The sequence below is a fragment of the Lampetra planeri genome, chromosome 17 (assembly GCF_965212315.1).
Source record: "Lampetra planeri chromosome 17, kcLamPlan1.2.h2, whole genome shotgun sequence".
NCBI lineage: Eukaryota > Metazoa > Chordata > Hyperoartia > Petromyzontiformes > Petromyzontidae > Lampetra > Lampetra planeri.
In genome coordinates this window covers 12386936-12405664 of record NC_136123.1, presented here as the reverse complement: position 1 = coordinate 12405664, position 18729 = coordinate 12386936, and the positions used below count along the sequence as shown (strand labels likewise).

Below are 18729 nucleotides of genomic sequence, written 5' to 3'. Positions count from 1 at the left end.
TCTTTACAAAACAACTGTCTTTAACTTCAACACAATTTAATATTGGTTGAACACCCATTTACAAAATGGCATGTTTAAACCAAACTGTGTGAAATAAATGTGTTGCTCCATATCGCTATGTGTGTTTTTCAGCCGACCTTCGCAATATTGATTGTTCATGGGAAGATATAGATTAGTGGCATGTGGCACCAGTACTCCAATGCTTATCCAAGGGCAAGGCCAACCGCTAGAATTCTAAATAAAGTTTAACAATAAAGGTTTAAACTCGCTGCCACGCGACAGATTTTCTGTATAAAAGGGGCTTCCCAACAGCAGGAGGCCAGCACCGTCTACCACAGTAGCAATGTCTCTCTTCTGGCTCGTCTCCTGCTTCGCCTTCATCGGCGCCGCCTTCGGTAAGGACTCTACTGCCATTGCACACCTGTTGAACTCAAACACTCACAACGTAAAATGGGAGTCGCACGCAGCGTGGTAGGATAGGAAATCTACGCGTTAAGGCTTAAATTGAATTCCTGTATAAGGCCTTTATAAGAAAACTAATTATAGAGGCTCTTAAAGATACGCCAGCTATTTTTTTATTCATAAATCATCATGCGAGAGAACCATTTGAACATCTACGCCATAGTGAGGGATTCACTGAACCCTGGGTCATTTTTTGTCGATAAACCAAGACATGGTGTACTCATAATTTACCACAATACTTTAACGAAATACATGAATAAATCTCCCAATTGATATGACAGCTGGGGAAGATGTACATACATTTTGCCTTGGGATGAAACTCAAAAGATCTGTACTTTTAAACTATCAAGATTGTGTAGACAAGCAGTACCAGGGTTACAGAAGGGTTAGGTTCCTGAGAAACATCCGTAACCCGAATTTGTTACGTCGGAAACTAAACAATTTCCCCCTCAAATCAACGATAAAATCCAATATCTGGAAAAGTTGTGCCTCCCCTACCGTTTTCTCTGAGTATTGTACGGTATAACGCTGTCATCCATTTTCTATCGCTACCTGTATCGTATCGCTGTACATACGCTCTACACTTCCTATGATGTTTTCATTTGATCTAATATCTACCGTAACACTGCCCATAATTAAACGAATGGAACATACACTGGACTGTGTCTAATTGTTTACGAATACCACGAAGCATTGAAAACAAACAATTACGTAATGCTACAAAGGAAAAGAGACTATGTGACGGGTAGTCTACTCAGGGTACCAATATAACAGCGTAACTCAAAACTTTACCCCTCACCCTCTGTATTCATCCGCAACCTCACCACGCTGCACCATTTGCGCTTACATAACTAATGCAAACATTTATGCATACAGTATTAAATTTTTTTTACGTAAAGTCGGATTTCGGAAGTCGGGTCTTCCATAACAAGGGGACCGCCTGCACTATAGTTTTTATACACATAGCTCAAACTGCTGTCTAACTATAATTATTTTATATTGTATGTATGTAATCATGGGCAATGATCTATCCACTGGTGGATTAATTCCCCACCAAACTGTTGACTTCTCTCATAGTCTAATGCTGCAACGATATTTACATAGCTCCATCACACTAGCTTTGTAGGTAAATCATTCAAGGAGCCTCTGTAATGTTACGATCAATGACCGTGTTCTTTATACATCACAGGGTGCGGTGTCCCGGCCATCAAGCCGGTCATCACCGGCTACTCTCGCATCGTCAACGGCGAGAATGCGGTGTCGGGCTCCTGGCCCTGGCAGGTGTCCCTGCAAGTGAGTGCTCAATGTTAGTATATCATGAGTCCACATTGACATGAACCGTATCGCGGTGTCCACGACACAAGTGAAAGTCGGCCTGTACGAACTGCTGTTTGGTATGTGAGGTGTGCTACGCGTGTCCCAGAGTGCGACACGACACCAATTCTGTCGTGTCTTGCCACTACAGGATTCCACCACATGGCACTATTGCGGTGGCTCCCTCATCGACCCCTCGTGGGTGGTGACTGCTGCCCACTGCGAGTTCAAGTAAGCGCATGCAGGAGTCACTGCACCAGCATAGCACCGCTCATTGTTGACGACTTTAAAACGAGGAAGAATATCTTTATTAATCAGTAAATGTTCGGTTTTCTTAAATGCGTCCGCAGCCCGTCCCGTGACCGCGTCGTCCTGGGCGAGCACGACAGGAACTCCAACGCCGAGAACATCCAGTCTCTTGTCGTCTCTAAGGTAAACTTGCGAGCCATGAATTGACCCCATGAACATTCCCTGCAACTTCCTAGACATTGCAATGGATGAAGTTCAACTGAGAGCAATTGTGTTGATCAGACCCTGAATTTAACAAATGTTTAAGGTATTATAATATCTCGTTCTGTTTGCACACACAGGCCATCACTCACCAGCAGTGGGACTCCTACAACATCAACAACGACATCATGTTGCTGAAGTTGGCTCAGCCCGCTCAGATCGTGGACCGTGTCTCTCCCATCTGCCTGCCCGCCGCCTCGGATGTCTTCGCTGATAATATGATGTGTGTCACCTCTGGCTGGGGCAAGGTCCGCTCTTCTGGTGAGCATCAAAGACCAATAATTAACACAATTTACTTTGTGCAGGGTATTCATTCAGACTTCCTACAGCTAGTAGGCCTATACAACGTTGACAGTAATTCGTGCCAAATAGTTATTAAGAAATATTATTAAAGAGATGATCTAATCATTATTATGTTATTTTGCCATTCTTCTATGTGTGCGTTCACAGCCTTCAACACGCCTCCCATCCTGCAGCAGACCGCTCTGCCCATTGTGCCTACCCCCACCTGCCAGCAGAAGTGGGGCACCGTGAACGTCATCACCAGTGTCATGATCTGCGCTGGTGGTGCTGGAGCCAGCTCCTGCATGGTAAACGTTAACGGCCTTCCATTACGTAGCTAAAGTGGTATCTGAAGTCAGCGTTTTAATGCCTACACCAGAAGGTAGGCGATTATCATTTGAGGGATGAGGGATGGTGGGGTTTATGGGACTATCTTGTAAAAATGTAACATGTTTGAAAGTAAACCATTGATGAAAGTAGTTGTTGACAATTTAATAGGATTGAACTTCGATATATACCTCAATACTTAATTTTAAGTGGCAATATATTTAACATTTCATCATCTAATGTAAATTGATGACAGCTCATTATTACCATGCACAATGCACATACATTATGAAAAAAAAGTGTAATGATTGCAGACCTGCACCACCATATAAGTGAAGTGTATTTCAACACAACAAAATTGTCATCAAATATGGGAAGGATGGTTTTATTTTACTTTATTCTGTCTCGAAATCGAAGTTCTTTCTAATATGCTTGTGGTTATGCACCTTGCGTGTCTTCTCTCCAGGGCGACTCTGGCGGCCCCCTGGTGTGCGAGAAGAACGGCGTGTGGAACCTCGTGGGGATCGTGTCGTGGGGCAGCAGCTCGTGCTCTACCAGCATGCCGGCCGTGTACGCGCGCGTCACCGCCCTGCGAAGCTGGATGGACCAGACCATGGCTGCCAACTAGACACACCGATGGGCAACGATTCAGTAATTGCTTTCAATTGGTCGCATTGGATTCGTGATTGTGAAGACCTTGGATATTGTACGAATCAATTTGTTGATGACATGTTGTATCATTAATAAAATTGTTGACCAATATTTTTTCCCAAAAAGTTTGATCTATTTCATCCTTGACTTGTTTTGGTTTAACACGTAGGCTTTCGCGACCAATATCTTCCATAATACAGGTTTTTTTGGGTGAGATCGCGTATTCCATTTGTAGGCAGTTTAAGGAATACGAGTTAAAAAAATAGGAAATGTAATCTAAACATATCATATAATATAAACCGCAGATTTTTTTTACAACAGTAACATAGCTAATATTCCAACAAGCTAGTCGACCTTCCCAATTGCAATTCTAAATTTATACTCATGTATATTATTCATTCATTTATACATTGCTTTACGTGCACATCTGAAGTTTTTTTTAAAAGAGGATGACGTCGTCATGATTGGACTAGAGTTTGGAAACCCATGGAGTATGTTACATGTAATAAACTCTGTCATATCACTGCAATTAAACTCTAATCGTAACGTGAACAAAACTTCAAAATTTCAACTTCAAGATTAGCTTAACACCGAGTACAATCATACAGGCAGACATCGTCGAACGCAGGGGTAAAGTTCTTGGAAAATGCCATATTTGGAAAAACCACGTTCGACAATAAAGTTCATGGAAGTTGCATTTCTGTCTGAAATGATCAACACCTTCCTCTTTAACTAAATATACATGATTTCCACCCTTGTTATTATGCTAAAGGATGCTGAGTTACTCTCCATTTCTTGTGTTTGTGTGTACACTCTTGATTTTTCAATTTCACCTCTTTTTACACCCCCATCTCCATTCATTTTTCGCATTGCGACACTCATGCCCATAACTCGCCCCCGACATGTAATTGCCAGCGCGGAGCTGGCCCCTAACAAAGTCACTTGAACGTGAATGGTTTGCCATTTAGGCGTCCATATGAACTGACACATTTCCTGCGTGTTCTGACTCGTAAGGATTTTTATAATTTCTTCATTTTTGTAAAAAAATATCCAGGACAAAGAGTGCTTGGACGTATTAGCGTTGTACGGGGTCGCGCTTAGCGAGATCTGCCTGTATGTATTACCAGGCAGATCTCGCTAAGCGCGACCCCATCGAACGCTAATTCATTACAGCACTTTGTTACTATAACATATAGCAAGGCCGGCCGGGCTGCAAGGACACAGCACCTATGGTCGCGGCAGTGAGGCTGGTACAACATAAAGGGGAGCCCTTCTGATGCCAGCAGGGTGTGCGGCAACAGGGCGAAAGCCCAGAGCAGCGGGATGATGACTGCCCGTCATCCCACAAACACCCACGCACACAGTGAAATAGTGCTCACCACCAAACCTCTCCACATGGGTTTTTAACCTGGCAACCTTGAAAGTTATTTTTCCATTAGTTTTTCACATGAGAGGCGAGTAGGGGACATTGGGGGTGATAGAAAACCAATGTGTGTATGATTGAAAAAGGGTGAACCCCAAATAACAATTATAGTTACGTTCTAAAATGAGAGGGCAGCCTGTCCTACAGATGCGTTATATTCTCCATCGGCTCAGTCGTCTTCTCTCAACTATTCTCTGCTATTGACTCCATCTCTCCTCTGTTGGGCACTCTCACCCACCGGACACTACTCACCTGATGTTCGCTGCTCACATCAGGATTTTCACTGGTCAATGATTCTATCAGCTTCGACAATTGCGCACCATCCATCGTGCATTGATTAAAGAAATAGCGAGGATGCTTCTCCATGCATTCATCATCAGTCGCATGGACGATTGCAACAGCATATTTTGCTGTTCTAGCACTGTGCATCTACGTTCACTCTGGCAAGTGTTCAATGCTACGGCTCACCAGATAGTTCGGACGCGGAAATTTTAATATGATAACGACCTCGATATGAGACGACTTAGAGTGGCTATAAAATATAGAATTTATAAACAAAAATAAACGTTGCTTACTATTTTACAAGATGCTGCACCAATCCGCTCTGTCTTATCTCACTGAGCAATGTATTCTCGCCTCAATGGACCCCAGACGATGCACTCTACAATTCACAGCTCATGGTGATCTACTGTACCCACGCACACACATTGTGCTGTTTTGGGGTCTTTGGTCCAAAGACCGGTTACTTGCATATGTTCTGGATCCATCCTTGAGTCTGAGTCAGCTTGCGACAGACTTAAAAGAGTAAAACTTAGTATGGAAGATCAGGGCGCATTTACATCGTACATAGCTAACCGTGCTAATCGGAGGTGCGGGATGCTCACCTGACATCTAACGCTCACGAAACACCCCCAATACTCCCATGACACCATTCACCAGTCATCCACTTGACCCTCACCATATACAACTGACACCTAACTACTTGGTAGACACTACACTACTCTGCTGACATTTAGACACTCTAAACTCCTGAATTCAGTAGACATCACCCACCACTCACCTGCCACCAGCCTCATCGTTAATACATACTCATCAGACCAATTGACTTGATAATTACACCACTAAACTACACCCTCAACTCAGGGGCGGTTTCTTCATTAGGGCGATTGGGCGACGCACCACCAATGTCATTCAACCACAGAGTCACGCTAGCCGTCACTGTGCCTCTGGATATAGTCCAATCAGCGTCATGCTACGTTCTGTGGAGTACCGCCTCTTTTTGGGCGATTTCCCTCCAGCTGAGAACCGCCCCGAGTGGTCCCATAGACTTACATTCAAAGATGTTTTTTTTTCGAACGGGGGCGCTGCAATGTATTCTCTATTGCTTCCGGGAGGGCTCGCCCTAACGTACTTACGTCATCATAGGTGCCTACGTCATCACACGTAAGCACGTTTCATCCAACAATATAATTTGTTGCCACCTAGTGGAATCTTTAATAAAAGAAACTTGAGTGGTTTGTTTTAATAGTGAGTATAGAAACAAACAAGATGTATTGTATTCTTAGGTTTTTTCTGTAAAGTCACGTAGGTAAAACATCAAAATTAATGAAAATAAAATAAAATAAAACAAAAAACACGACGTTTCGGAGGCAACACAAGTCTCCATCATCAGGTGGGACCGTCACAGCCAAATTAGCTGCATCAAGTGAGGCAATGATTCAAGATGTAATCCCTTATAAGCAAGTTGAGGGGGGGAGGAGAGGGGGGGGGAGCTCATCAAAATGTGGTAGCCAATGAATGGAACGTATCGGGAGGGAGGGGGGGCGGGGCTCAAAGACAGCACGGAGTGCTAAGTACAACGCATCGGGAGGGGGAGGGGGGTGGCGGGGCCAAAAAAAAAAGAACGACGGCTTAACACAAAAAATGTCACCTTCTGATTGGAACCACGTTGATAACATGACTTCTGCTTCTGCTGACTCAATGTCAGCCAAATGCAAAGCTAACCTGATTTCTAAATTCAACCTCCTATCTAAGAAGAAACCAGAGCCACACATCGCAAAGCTGGATGTTAACAAAACCGTGATTAATCACAGTAACATCCCAATTTCTGACACTCTAAAAACGGTACTGGCCAAAGGACTAAATTTCGCCGTCACCCCTAAATATATACCAGTAGAGGATATGATTTCTCAGATTGATGTAGCCCTCAGAGGCATAGGACACATCCATGCGGATGTAGCACGAGCTGAAATAGCTACTATTCTTAAGAATGCTAAGAAACCCACTAGTAACATCAGCAAAAACGAACGCTCTGAACTCGCAGACCTAAAAAAGAGAGATGATATAGTCATCCTCTCGGCAGACAAGGGCAATGCCACGGTCATCATGGATAAAGATTCATACAACAACAAAATCCTGGACCTTCTTAATGATGGGAGTTACTCCAAAATTAAAAACGATCCCACTAAAAGCCTAACGACGAAAACCAACAGTATCATCACGAGTTCGACTTCCCTAATCGAACCAAGCAAACGTCCCTCTCTAAAACCATCGGCGGCAAGACCTCCCAGACTCTATGGTCTTCCCAAAATCCATAAGGTAGGCACCCCGCTACGACCCATTGTGTCGACGATAAACTCTCCTACGTACAAACTAGCCCGTTTTCTATCAGATACTCTGCTCCCTTTCACAGGCAAGACCTCTTCAGCAGTACTCAACTCAACCCAATTAGTCTCTATGGTTAAAGACATGGTACTATCTCCTGATGACATCCTCGTCAGCTTTGATGTAGTATCTTTGTTTACCAAAGTCCCAGTACCGGACACCCTAACAATAATTGAGGACTTAGTCCAACATGGATTGAATTCTGATGCACCTGCGCTGGTTAGGCATTGCCTCACCAACACCTATTTTACCTGGAATGGCACCTTCTACAAACAGAATGAGGGTACCCCTATGGGCTCCCCTTTGTCACCAGTTATAGCCAACATGTTCATGGAAAAGTTTGAATCAGACGCCATCCAGACATCCACCCTGCGTCCTTCCCTGTGGAAGAGGTATGTGGATGACACTTTCGTCATCTGGCCACATGGCCTCCCAGCATTGAACCACTTCTTGGACCACATCAATTCTAGACACCCATCCATCAGATTCACCATGGAAGTGGAGAAAGACGGTAAACTACCATTCTTGGATATTCTGTTTGAGAGGAGGCCTGACGGATCCTTGGGACATTCTGTCTACAGGAAAGCCACCCACACAGATTCCTACTTGAAACCGGATTCCCACCACCACCCATCTCAAAAGAATTCTCTCATCAAAACGCTATACCACAGAGCCCATGGCATTTCTGACAAACACCACCTGACCGGTGAATTAAGACATGTACATCGGGCCCTCAGGATGAACGGATACTCTGACCGTACTATCCGCCAAGCTGTCTCTCCCACCACACAGAAACAGCCACATGAAACTCTGACCAAAACCATCACGTTACCATACACAGCAGGCGTGACCAAAAAGATCTCCAAAATTCTAAACAAATGTAATAACAGCTATCGTGGGTTCACGTGGGGGATTGGCTTGCCGGTCCTGCTTGTAGCCAATAAGGGTTGAGATAGGGAGTGTGGGGCCGGCGTGATCACGGCATGTCAGCAGGAGTGATTGGCCCAGCCAATTGGGGCCCCAGCCAATGGGGATCCGGGTAAGAGGCGTGGTCCCGGGATTGACAGGGAACCATCGAGAACGGTCGAGATTGTCCATGAAGGATTGGCTGGGAGGACCACGTGACGAAGGGATTAAGAGGGAGAGAGAGGAAGGATCGGGAGAGAGTCTGGGAACTGAACGGGGGCGAGAGCCACGCGCGTACGGGGCTCCGGGTGCCACGTGCGCGGTGGGAGCTGGTGGGAGTCCGCTGCCGCTACGTTGCCTGCCAGCAACGGAGCGTGTGGGAGCAAGTGTACCGTCAAGTGAAAATAAAGAGGACCGATTCCGAATCCGTCTCCGGAGAATTATTACATTGGTGTCAGAAGTACTTCTGCGACTGTTTGGACGATCGTCAAGATGTCCAAGCACCCCAGAAAAAAGAACCTGCCTGTGCCTCTATCGGAGGAGGAAGTCGAGACGGATGAAGATGAGCTGTTGGGAGCTACAGCCCCTATGCCGCCTGTTGAAGATGTACCTCTCGACGTCTCTCAGCGTCGACCGAGGGCAGATGCAACCGCTGCAGGAACAAAAGACGAGTGGCGGCTGATGGCGGAGCAGATCGAATCATTACGCGCCATTCTGCTTAGTCTGGTGACCGCCGTGGCATCCTCACCAGCCGCGGGCCGCCAGATTGCCGATCAACTGGACGCCGTGGGAAGGAGTCCGGTGAAGTAACCTGCGTCCGCCATTCCTTCTGCTACGCGGGAGGACGCCGTCATTCTGGGTGGAGCAGCTGCGCCGGAGCCGTCAGCCGCCATTTTGGGCGCGCCTACCGCCACGCGGCCACCGGCCGCCATTTTGTCTGATACGGGTGGAGAGCGGGAACGCCAGTCGGAGACGCCCGCGGCGCGCGCTTGCCACCGCAGACATCGCCTTCCACAAATCAAAGAATTCATCGCCGGAGGTGATTGGAGTGCTTTCACATGGCGCTTTGAATCAGCTTTTAGATCCGTCAATTGGACGGAGGATGAAGCACTGGAAGCGCTACCTACACTGCTCGACGATGTTTCTCTGGGGGTCTTCCGTTCCATTCCGGCGGCCAAGAAGAAGACACTGCGGGACGCGTTCGTGGAGATGGCGGAATTCTATGACCCACCGACGTCAGCCACCAGAAAATTTATGTTACGTCGCCGAGCATCGGAGGAATCGCCGTTGGCCTATCGTGGGGCATTGATGGCGCTGGCCATGGCTGCCTACCCCGACGCGACGGCCGACCATTTGGATCCTCTCATCCTCTCCCGTATGCTGGAGTTGGCTCAGGAACTCAAGATTTGGCTGCCAGTGTGCGGCCACGAACCACTTACATCGCGATGGGTGGCGCGCTGCCTGGACGCAAAATTTAATATCAGGCGTTGGGACCAGATGGCGGCGTGGACGGGGAAACCGGAGATCGACGGGCCACCTTTGGGGTGGTCTCCACGACTAGTGGTCCATTGCTCCGACGACTCGGGCGACGACGACATGCTGGCTGCTGCTGTTTCGCACGAGAGTCCGGGACGGCGGCTGCGCGACCAGCGTGGCAACTACATTGGCCGTCCGCGTGCAAGGGCCGGGTCGTCCGACCGCCGGCCGACGTCGGCGGATTGCTTCAAGTGCGGCAGACGGGGCCATTTCGCCCGTGACTGCCGCTGTCGGCCTCTGCTGTCGCCTCCTCTGACAAGGGGACCTCCATCTCCTCCACCTGCCGCGGAGCCGCAACAACCTCGGGCGAGTCGGCACACATCGGACACCCGGCAGGTCCTGTCACATCACCCATCCATTCGCACTCATTCTCACACTCCTTGAGAAAAATTTACTTCCCCCGCTACAGTTACGCGCTCTGCTACGCAGTGGAAAAAATTGGCTCGCAGGGTGGTAGCTGCGGCTTCGGGCTCGTCGACGGTACGAGGTACCATCGACGGCGTTGACGTGCGCATCTTGGTGGACACGGGCGCGTCGGCCACCATCATTTCTGATGTTATTTTCCATCTGTTGTCCATCCCTGCGTCGCAGATACGTAGGGTTAATGATGCGTGTGTCGCCGCGAATGGGGGAAGCATGGGTATCTGTGGCCAGGTGGATGTGAGCATCGCTATCGGTAATATTACCGCCGCAGGACCTGTGTTAATCTCTCGCTCGCTAGCTGTTCCATGCTTACTCGGTACTGATTTCCTGCGTCGGATGCCGCTGAAAATACGAGTCGACCAGGACTGTTTAGAAATGCCGGGGGGTCGTCGTATGGCGTTCCTGCCTTCCTTGTTGGACAGCGCGCCTACAGGTAATGCAGTCACTGCCGTTGTTGCTGCTACGGTAGAAGTACCGCCGGGAGCACAGATGTTGATACCGTTGCGTTACCGTAAACCCCTTCGAATGGGGAAGGGTGCAGAAGGCGTGCTGCTATCCCCATCTAATTCGGCATCTAAATCATTTTCTTTAGCGGCGGCGCAAACGATCGTGCGACCGGGTCAAGCACCTTTTATACAGGTGTTAAATGGGGGACCTGACCGCGTTATTGTTCCAGAGGGGTCGGTGTTGGCTCACGCCACTACCGACTTCGCCTCTTGCGACGCAGCGCCGCACACGAATGCCCGCTGGTAGGCCCCCACACGATCGCTCTCAAGAACGTTGGATCGCAGATTTGTGCGGAGAAAATTCGTCCTTGTCGAACGAACAAAGGAACGCCCTGCGTTCATTATTGATACAGTACACTGATGTTTTCAGTAAAAATGATTTGGACCTCGGCCGCACGTCGCTTTTGTCGCACCATATTGACACCGGTGCGACGCCTCCCATCTCTATGCACCCTCATCGCATGAGCCCGGCGGAAAGGGATCACGTGCGCGGAGCGGTAAATGAATTGTTGGCGGCGGACATCATTTCGCCGTCCAACAGCCCCTGGGCCGCGCCCGTCGTTCTGGTAAAGAAGAAAGATGGCGGTACAAGATTTTGTGTTGATTTCCGCCGGTTAAACAAAATTTCGGTGGCGGATGCATACCCCTTACCGAGGATGGATGATTCGTTGGACGCTTTATCGGGTGCTAAGTTTTTTTCTACCCTTGACTTGTCCTCGGGGTTCTGGCAGCTTCCCCTCGACGATGTGTCGAAAGCAAAAACGGCATTCCGCACGCCGCAAGGTCTCTTTGAATTTAATCGGTTGCCTATGGGCTTGAATGCGGCACCGGCGACGTTTCAGCGGCTCATGGAATTGGTGCTGACTGGACTGCAGTGGGAAACGTGCCTCATATATCTTGACGATATAATTGTTTTCAGCCGCACGTTCGAAGAACACCTCCAACGTCTAGAGGCGGTTTTTCAAAGAATGCGTACGGCTGACCTTAAATTTAAACCTAAAAAATGCCACCTTCTGCAACACTCTGTCCGCTACTTGGGTCATATCGTCAGTTCGGACGGCGTATCCACTGACCCTCTGAAAACGAAATGCGTACGAGAGTGGCCCACACCCACTTCGGTGGGAGATGTTCGGCGGTTTATTGGCTTCGCTTCCTATTATCGCCGCTTCGTTAAAAATTTTGCGACGTTGGCAAAGCCATTACATGTTCTGACTGGCAAAAATCAAAGGTTTCAATGGGGAGCGGAAGAGGAAAAATCTTTTATGGCACTTCGGAACCACCTCGCCACGGCGCCAACGCTGGATTACCTAGATTTCTCACAGCCGTTCATCCTCGATACGGACGCTAGTGATATCGGCATTGGGGCCGTTTTGTCGCAACGTAAGGACGGGGTAGAGCGAGTAGTGGCGTACGGCAGCCGGGTTTTGTCCCCTGCGGAAACACGCTATTGTGTGACAAGACGGGAACTTTTGGCAATTGTTCACTTTGTCCGTTTGTACCGGCCGTACCTGTATGGACGGAAATTCCTAGTTCGCTCAGATCATGCGGCTTTACAATACTCCTTGAAATTAGATCAACCGTCAGGCCAATTGGCCAGGTGGCTGGAATCGTTACAAGAATTTTCCTTTGATATTACATACAGAAAGGGGGCCCGTCATGCGAACGCTGACGCGCTCTCAAGGCTGCCGCTCCTTCCTCCGTGCGCTTGCCTGATGGGCACGCGCCGCTGTGCGGCACCGGCCGCTTCGCCTTGTCCGGTTATGGGGGCGATAGCGGATGACGATGCAGGGGCGGAAGCGAAGGAGGACGACCAGCAAGGGTCGGTGGACACGGATGATATCTTGCGGTTACCGCACGCGGTTTGGCTACGTGAGCAGGAGGCTGATGCCTCGCTGTCTCCACTACGGAAATTAATAGGGAAACAAAAATCTCGATTGGCGGGTTGGAAATGGCAGATGATCCGAGGCAAGTCGGGATTGTTAATGTGTACTGACGGGTTGTCTGATCGACCACGCTTGGTCGTGCCTACTTCACTTCGCTACGACCTGCTTCGTGCTCTGCACGCTGATAAATTGATGCACCTCGGCGTCCAAAAGACTTTGGCCGCACTGCAGAAGGATTTCTTTTGGGCCGGTATGACAACAGACGTCAATGACTTTATTCGCTCATGCCAGGACTGTGCAAAGAGGAAGCCGCCTCGTAACCCCTATGTACCACCGTTACGTTCCATTGAGGTGTCCCGCATTAACGAATTGGTCGCGCTCGATATTCTGGGCCCGTTTCCCCCGTCGGCGAGGGGCAATAAATACCTTCTCGTCGGGGTGGAATATTTTTCTCGATGGCCGATGGCCTGGCCCCTACCCGACCAGACGGCAGCATCCATTACTGACGCTTTCTTGAACGGGTATGTCATGGATAAGGGGGCACCTGAAAGGCTGCTCACAGATCAGGGGCGGAATTTCTCTTCCAAATTGCTTAAGGAAGTTTGTGACGCGTTGGGTACGAAGAAAATTCGCACTTCTCCTTACCACCCACAAACAGATGGTATGGTGGAACGATTTAACCGCACCCTCTCGGCTATGCTTTGTCACACGGTCAGTGAAAAGCAAACCGATTGGGACCTGCACATACCAGGCGTCTTAGCGGCTTACCGCATGGTTCCGCACACATCCACGGGATACTCACCATTCTTTTTGATGTATGGCCGTGAAAATGTTCCACCCATCGACGTGCAATTGGGTGAGCCAAGCAAACGGCCGTTCCGTTCCTTGCCTGACCACGTGCGTGACTCGCTTGAATGAGTGACGGAGGCGCGAGAGGCTGCCCGGTGTGCGACAGCCCGTGCTCAGGCGAGGAACGAACGTTATGCGCGTCGATCGCATACGCACATGTCTTGGTCAGTGGGGGACCGGGCGTGGCTCCACTGCCCCCAGGTACCGGCGGGCACATCCCCCAAACTGCACAGGCCGTGGCGGGGGCCTGTAACACTAATAGATGTTCGGAACTTGCAGAGTATCCGTGTTCAGTATGAAAATCGCCGGTGGTACGTCCACTCCTCACGGCTCAAACCCTATGCTGACGCGCGTGTCGGCCCTTCATCCCCATTAGTTGACCTGCCGGGTTCCGTCGAGCCGACCACGCCGCTTGCCACACCCATTGATCCCAAGGGGGACTGTGTTGTGCCTCCTACAGATGAACAGGTTCTGAGGGCTGAGGTGGCCCCAGCCGCCCCCCCTCCAAGGAGACCTGACCTGGACGTGACCAAGCATCCACAACCTACTTCTTCTTCAAGCCTACCACCTCCTGTCCATCCGGAAGCAAAGGGATCAGGCGCTGGGAGCGGAGGGGGTCCCGCATCGCGTACGCGGTCGAAATCTTTCCCGTTTCGTTAACGTTTGATCATTCGTTTAATTCCCTGTTGTTACTGCGCTGCAGGGGCGCCCTAATGTATGTCGTGATTTTGTTGTATGGGTGACTTTTTATATGTTGTAGGCGCAGGGACGCCGGTTCACCCTTATATCGTTAAACGCACCTGGGTGCCCTAATAATATGTTTCGGAATTGGTTTATCACCCTTTCCCAGCCGAGACGGCTATTTTTTTCACCGGGGGGGGGGGGGGGGGTGATGTAATAACAGCTATCGTGGGTTCACGTGGGGGATTGGCTTGCCGGTCCTGCTTGTAGCCAATAAGGGTTGAGATAGGGAATGTGGGGCCGGCGTGATCACGGCATGTCAGCAGGAGTGATTGGCCCAGCCAATTGGGGCCCCAGCCAATGGGGATCCGGGTAAGAGGCGTGGTCCCGGGATTGACAGGGAACCATCGAGAACGGTCGAGATTGTCCATGAAGGATTGGCTGGGAGGACCACGTGACGAAGGGATTAAGAGGGAGAGAGAGGAAGGATCGGGAGAGAGTCTGGGAACTGAACGGGGGCGAGAGCCACGCGCGTACGGGGCTCCGGGTGCCACGTGCGCGGTGGGAGCTGGTGGGAGTCCGCTGCCGCTACGTTGCCTGCCAGCAACGGAGCGTGTGGGAGCAAGTGTACCGTCAAGTGAAAATAAAGAGGACCGATTCCGAATCCGTCTCCGGAGAATTATTACACAAACATAAGATCCAAGTCCGATTCAGTACAGTGCATAAAATCCGTGATCTGATTCCATCTGTGAAGGATGTCGTTCCTGACTTACAGTATCCTGGAGTCTACAAATTGAGTTGCATTTGTGGTGATTGCTACATTGGAGAAACGAAACGTCATGTTTCTGATCGTGTCCGCGAGCACAAGTCAGATCTGAAACACGGCAGCACTGATTCTTCTGCCGTTGCCGATCATTGCTACAATTCGGTGGGCTCTCATGAAATTGTCTTTTCCGAGACCAAGGTTCTCTGCAAACCTCCCGGCTACCATCAAAGGTTTGTACACGAAGCCATACAAATATACAAACACAGACATAATTTCAACCGTGATGATGGGTACAAACTTAGTAATCATTGGAAATATGTTATCAACCACGCAAAAAAGACTTAATTACACTTTTTTGGACCATCTTATCTGACAGGCACTGTTTTACTTTACTTTACCGAGTGTTAACATCCCCAGTTGTTTAACAGTACTCTCTTCATTGTTCAGACAGCATTGGTATAAACATGGGCATTTTCGTTCTTTTGTCTATCATGTGTATCAGGCCTCCCCTCCCCCTCTCTGTCCATTGTGTTGGCGTGTGTAGCAGCAACCGCGTCCAAGCCGTCGTTCTTCTTTTTTGGCCCCCTCCCCCTCCCGATACGTTGTACTTAGCACTCCGTGCTGTCTTTGAGCCCCGCCCCCCCCTCCCTCCCGATAAGTTCCATTCATTGGCTACCACATTCTGATGAGCCCCCCCCCTCTCCTCCCCCCTTCAACTTGCTTATATGGGATTACATCTTGAATCATTGCCTCACTTGATGCAGCTAATTCGGCTGTGACGGTCCCACCTGATGACGGAGACTTGTGTTGCCTCCGAAACGTCGTGTTTTTTGTTTCATTTTATTTTATTTTCATTAATTTTGATGTTTTACCTACGTGACTTTACCGAAAAAACCTAAGAATATGATTCCTTGCAGTCACGAAAGCTTCAAACCAAGATGTATTGTAAGAGTCACTTTATTTTTCATTAATATTAAAGAAGTGAAGTTGCCTTTACATGCTTAAGCTGATAATTTATCCATTGCATGGGTGGACCTTATCCTTATCAATCATCCAGACATTTGCCCCCCCTGAGAGATTTTGCAGGAGCCGCCACTGCCTCAACTCCAACTACACCAAACTGTACTCCAACAAGGCACTGCACAACGTCACAATTGTAGACTACACCACATCACTCTTAGTGCGCAATTCCTCAGCACAGGTCAACCGAAATGAAGAACCGACTTTTACCAATAAAACTTGAACAAAACAAAACACAACTAAACAATCACAATAACCAACCCACTAGCAACTCTCCCAAACAGACACCCAACCGCACAATTGGGTCTTGACTCTGGAAATTCTTCCGGGCCTCACGTCGGAGCAGCTTACAGTCTCAGTCAAGACTTCTGGGCTCAGGAACAACTTGCAGTCTCAGACCGCTGAGTTAGATTTAGTGAAGACAGGTGCATCTGTTCATTGTGGGACTTTAAGAAGCATTGTCTGTAAGGTCGTAAGTATATTTATAATACTGGGAATGCTGTTATAATGTTAGGATTGCTATTATAATGCTGTAAATGCCTTTATAATGCTGTAAATTGTTATGATAAATAAGAGGCCTAGTTAACAACGAAGCCTGCCACTTGCATTATCGTAAATGTTATTTGTAGTTGGATAAGTCGTGCCAGACTTGTGCCCATGTAACTTTAATGCAATCTTGAGAGCAAGGATGAAGAAGTATCTCATCCACAGTTAAGTGTTATATGCAGCACTGTACATTTAGGCTGCAGTATGGTGATTACACAAATTTACCTTATTTAACACAGTCGCTTATTCTGTTGCTGTAGAGTTATGCAGTGCTAATGTAGGTGCCTGGTCCAACGAGGACCTATTGTTGAGATTCATGTTATCTAAGACAATGTTATGATTCTGCAGTGTTCATTCATTGTGTTGATATTGTAATTATTAACAGATGCTGTATTTTGTGCTGTGTTTTAATCCATCAGTTTTACTTCGCTCTATTCATTAAATACGTTGGAGTCGGATTTTCACCCTGGCTCTGAAAATGTATTGAATGCCAGGTAAACTACTTGGTGCAACGCAGCGCACATCGAGGCCGTGACAGTAAAAATTACATTCTTCTTGGAGCTGTCAACCAGCCAGCTCCTCAGGCTTAGAACTCTCAAGCAGCCAGCTCTGCAGTGAGTCTACATTAAGCCACAGTTCAGCAGGGAGAGATGCTGATACAAGTGATTTAACCAATCCAGGACCTCCAATCCTGCCTCAAAAGAATCAAGGGAGTTCAAGGCCCCAAAGAGAAGTCAGGCTGACACAACGGGCCTTGGAAAGCTATGATGCTGAGAAGCAAGACTTTGATGCCAGGATACAAAGGGCATGGGACCAGGTTGAAGCAGGTATAACTGAAGTTCACAACGCCTCAGACACAGTGGCCTCAATTCAGCAGGCCATACATCGAGTGAAGGTCGGCAGTTCAAGCTACAAGCTGCTGGCAAATAAATACATCTCCCACCTGAAGAAGGTGAAGACAGACGAGGGCATCGATGGAGTGCGCATTCAAGAGCACTTCTTTGAACTGCTCGATGATAATGTGAAGGCAGTGATACAAGACACAATGGACCATGTGGAGGGCTTAAGAGAGACACAATCTCAGCAGTCTGTCTCATACAAATCCATCACAAGATCTAAAGGCTCAGCGCACTCACAATTATCATCTGCCAGGATGGCAGCAGCTCAGGCACGTGCAGTAGCAGAAGCAGCAAACGGCCCGTATCTCCTACATGGCTGAAGAGGAAGCCATGATAATTGAAAAGGCCCGCATTCATGACCAAGAGTACATTGGTGGCTACTGCCACACGGAAGAAAGCAGAGCTGGATGCTAGTTAAGCACCCTTCAACTCAAAAAAGAAGCAGCTGCTGCAAAGGTCCAGGCAGAGGTGCTCAAATCAGCAGCCAATCTGGATAAGGAAGAGAATTGGAGTGAGTTTGGCACTCAGATACCTGTCAAGGACCGTGATCAACTTACCAGAAAAAATATTTTGGACTGGTCTGAACAACCCACCAATGCTCTACCACCAACCAATACTTAGCAAAAGGCGGATGTTGAGGCATCACCACCTCCATGCCGAGTGAACATGAATGATGTCCACGGGAATGGTGAAAATGCATACCCTGCCCTGGCAGTTAATCACCAAATCAGCATCTTACACGTGGGGTCAGACAAGGATGCATTAAGTCAGACCCACATTACATAGTCACATAAAGAGATAAAACCAACGTGATCAAAACCTTTTGGGCCCATAATCCAATGCCATCGCGAATGATGGCATGCAAGGCAATACAGCCAATAATAGCACCTCACAAGCGCCAGTATGGACCCATCCTGGATTAGCAGGCATAGGGGACTTTGCTAGGTACTTGGCTCACCGCGAACTAATCACCACAGGACTCGTAAAGTTTGATGACCACTCTGATAACTATCGAGCCTGGAGATCTACCTTCAGGAACGCAATCACGAATGCAGATATCTCAGCAAGTGAAGGACTCAAC

At 48.4% G+C, this 18729-nt stretch overlaps 1 protein-coding gene across 1 annotated transcript; it reads left to right on the top strand.

Moving 5' to 3' along the window:
* The first annotated feature begins 234 nt into the window (after positions 1–234).
* Positions 235–3657, top strand: LOC144723378 (chymotrypsin B-like). Its single transcript, XM_078602119.1, has 7 exons — positions 235–395; positions 1652–1755; positions 1928–2007; positions 2127–2208; positions 2367–2547; positions 2737–2876; positions 3362–3657. The coding sequence occupies exons 1-7, from the start codon at positions 344–346 to the stop codon at positions 3521–3523; spliced, it is 801 nt and encodes a 266-aa protein (XP_078458245.1). The 5' UTR covers positions 235–343; the 3' UTR covers positions 3524–3657.
* The last annotated feature ends 15072 nt before the right edge of the window (positions 3658–18729 follow it).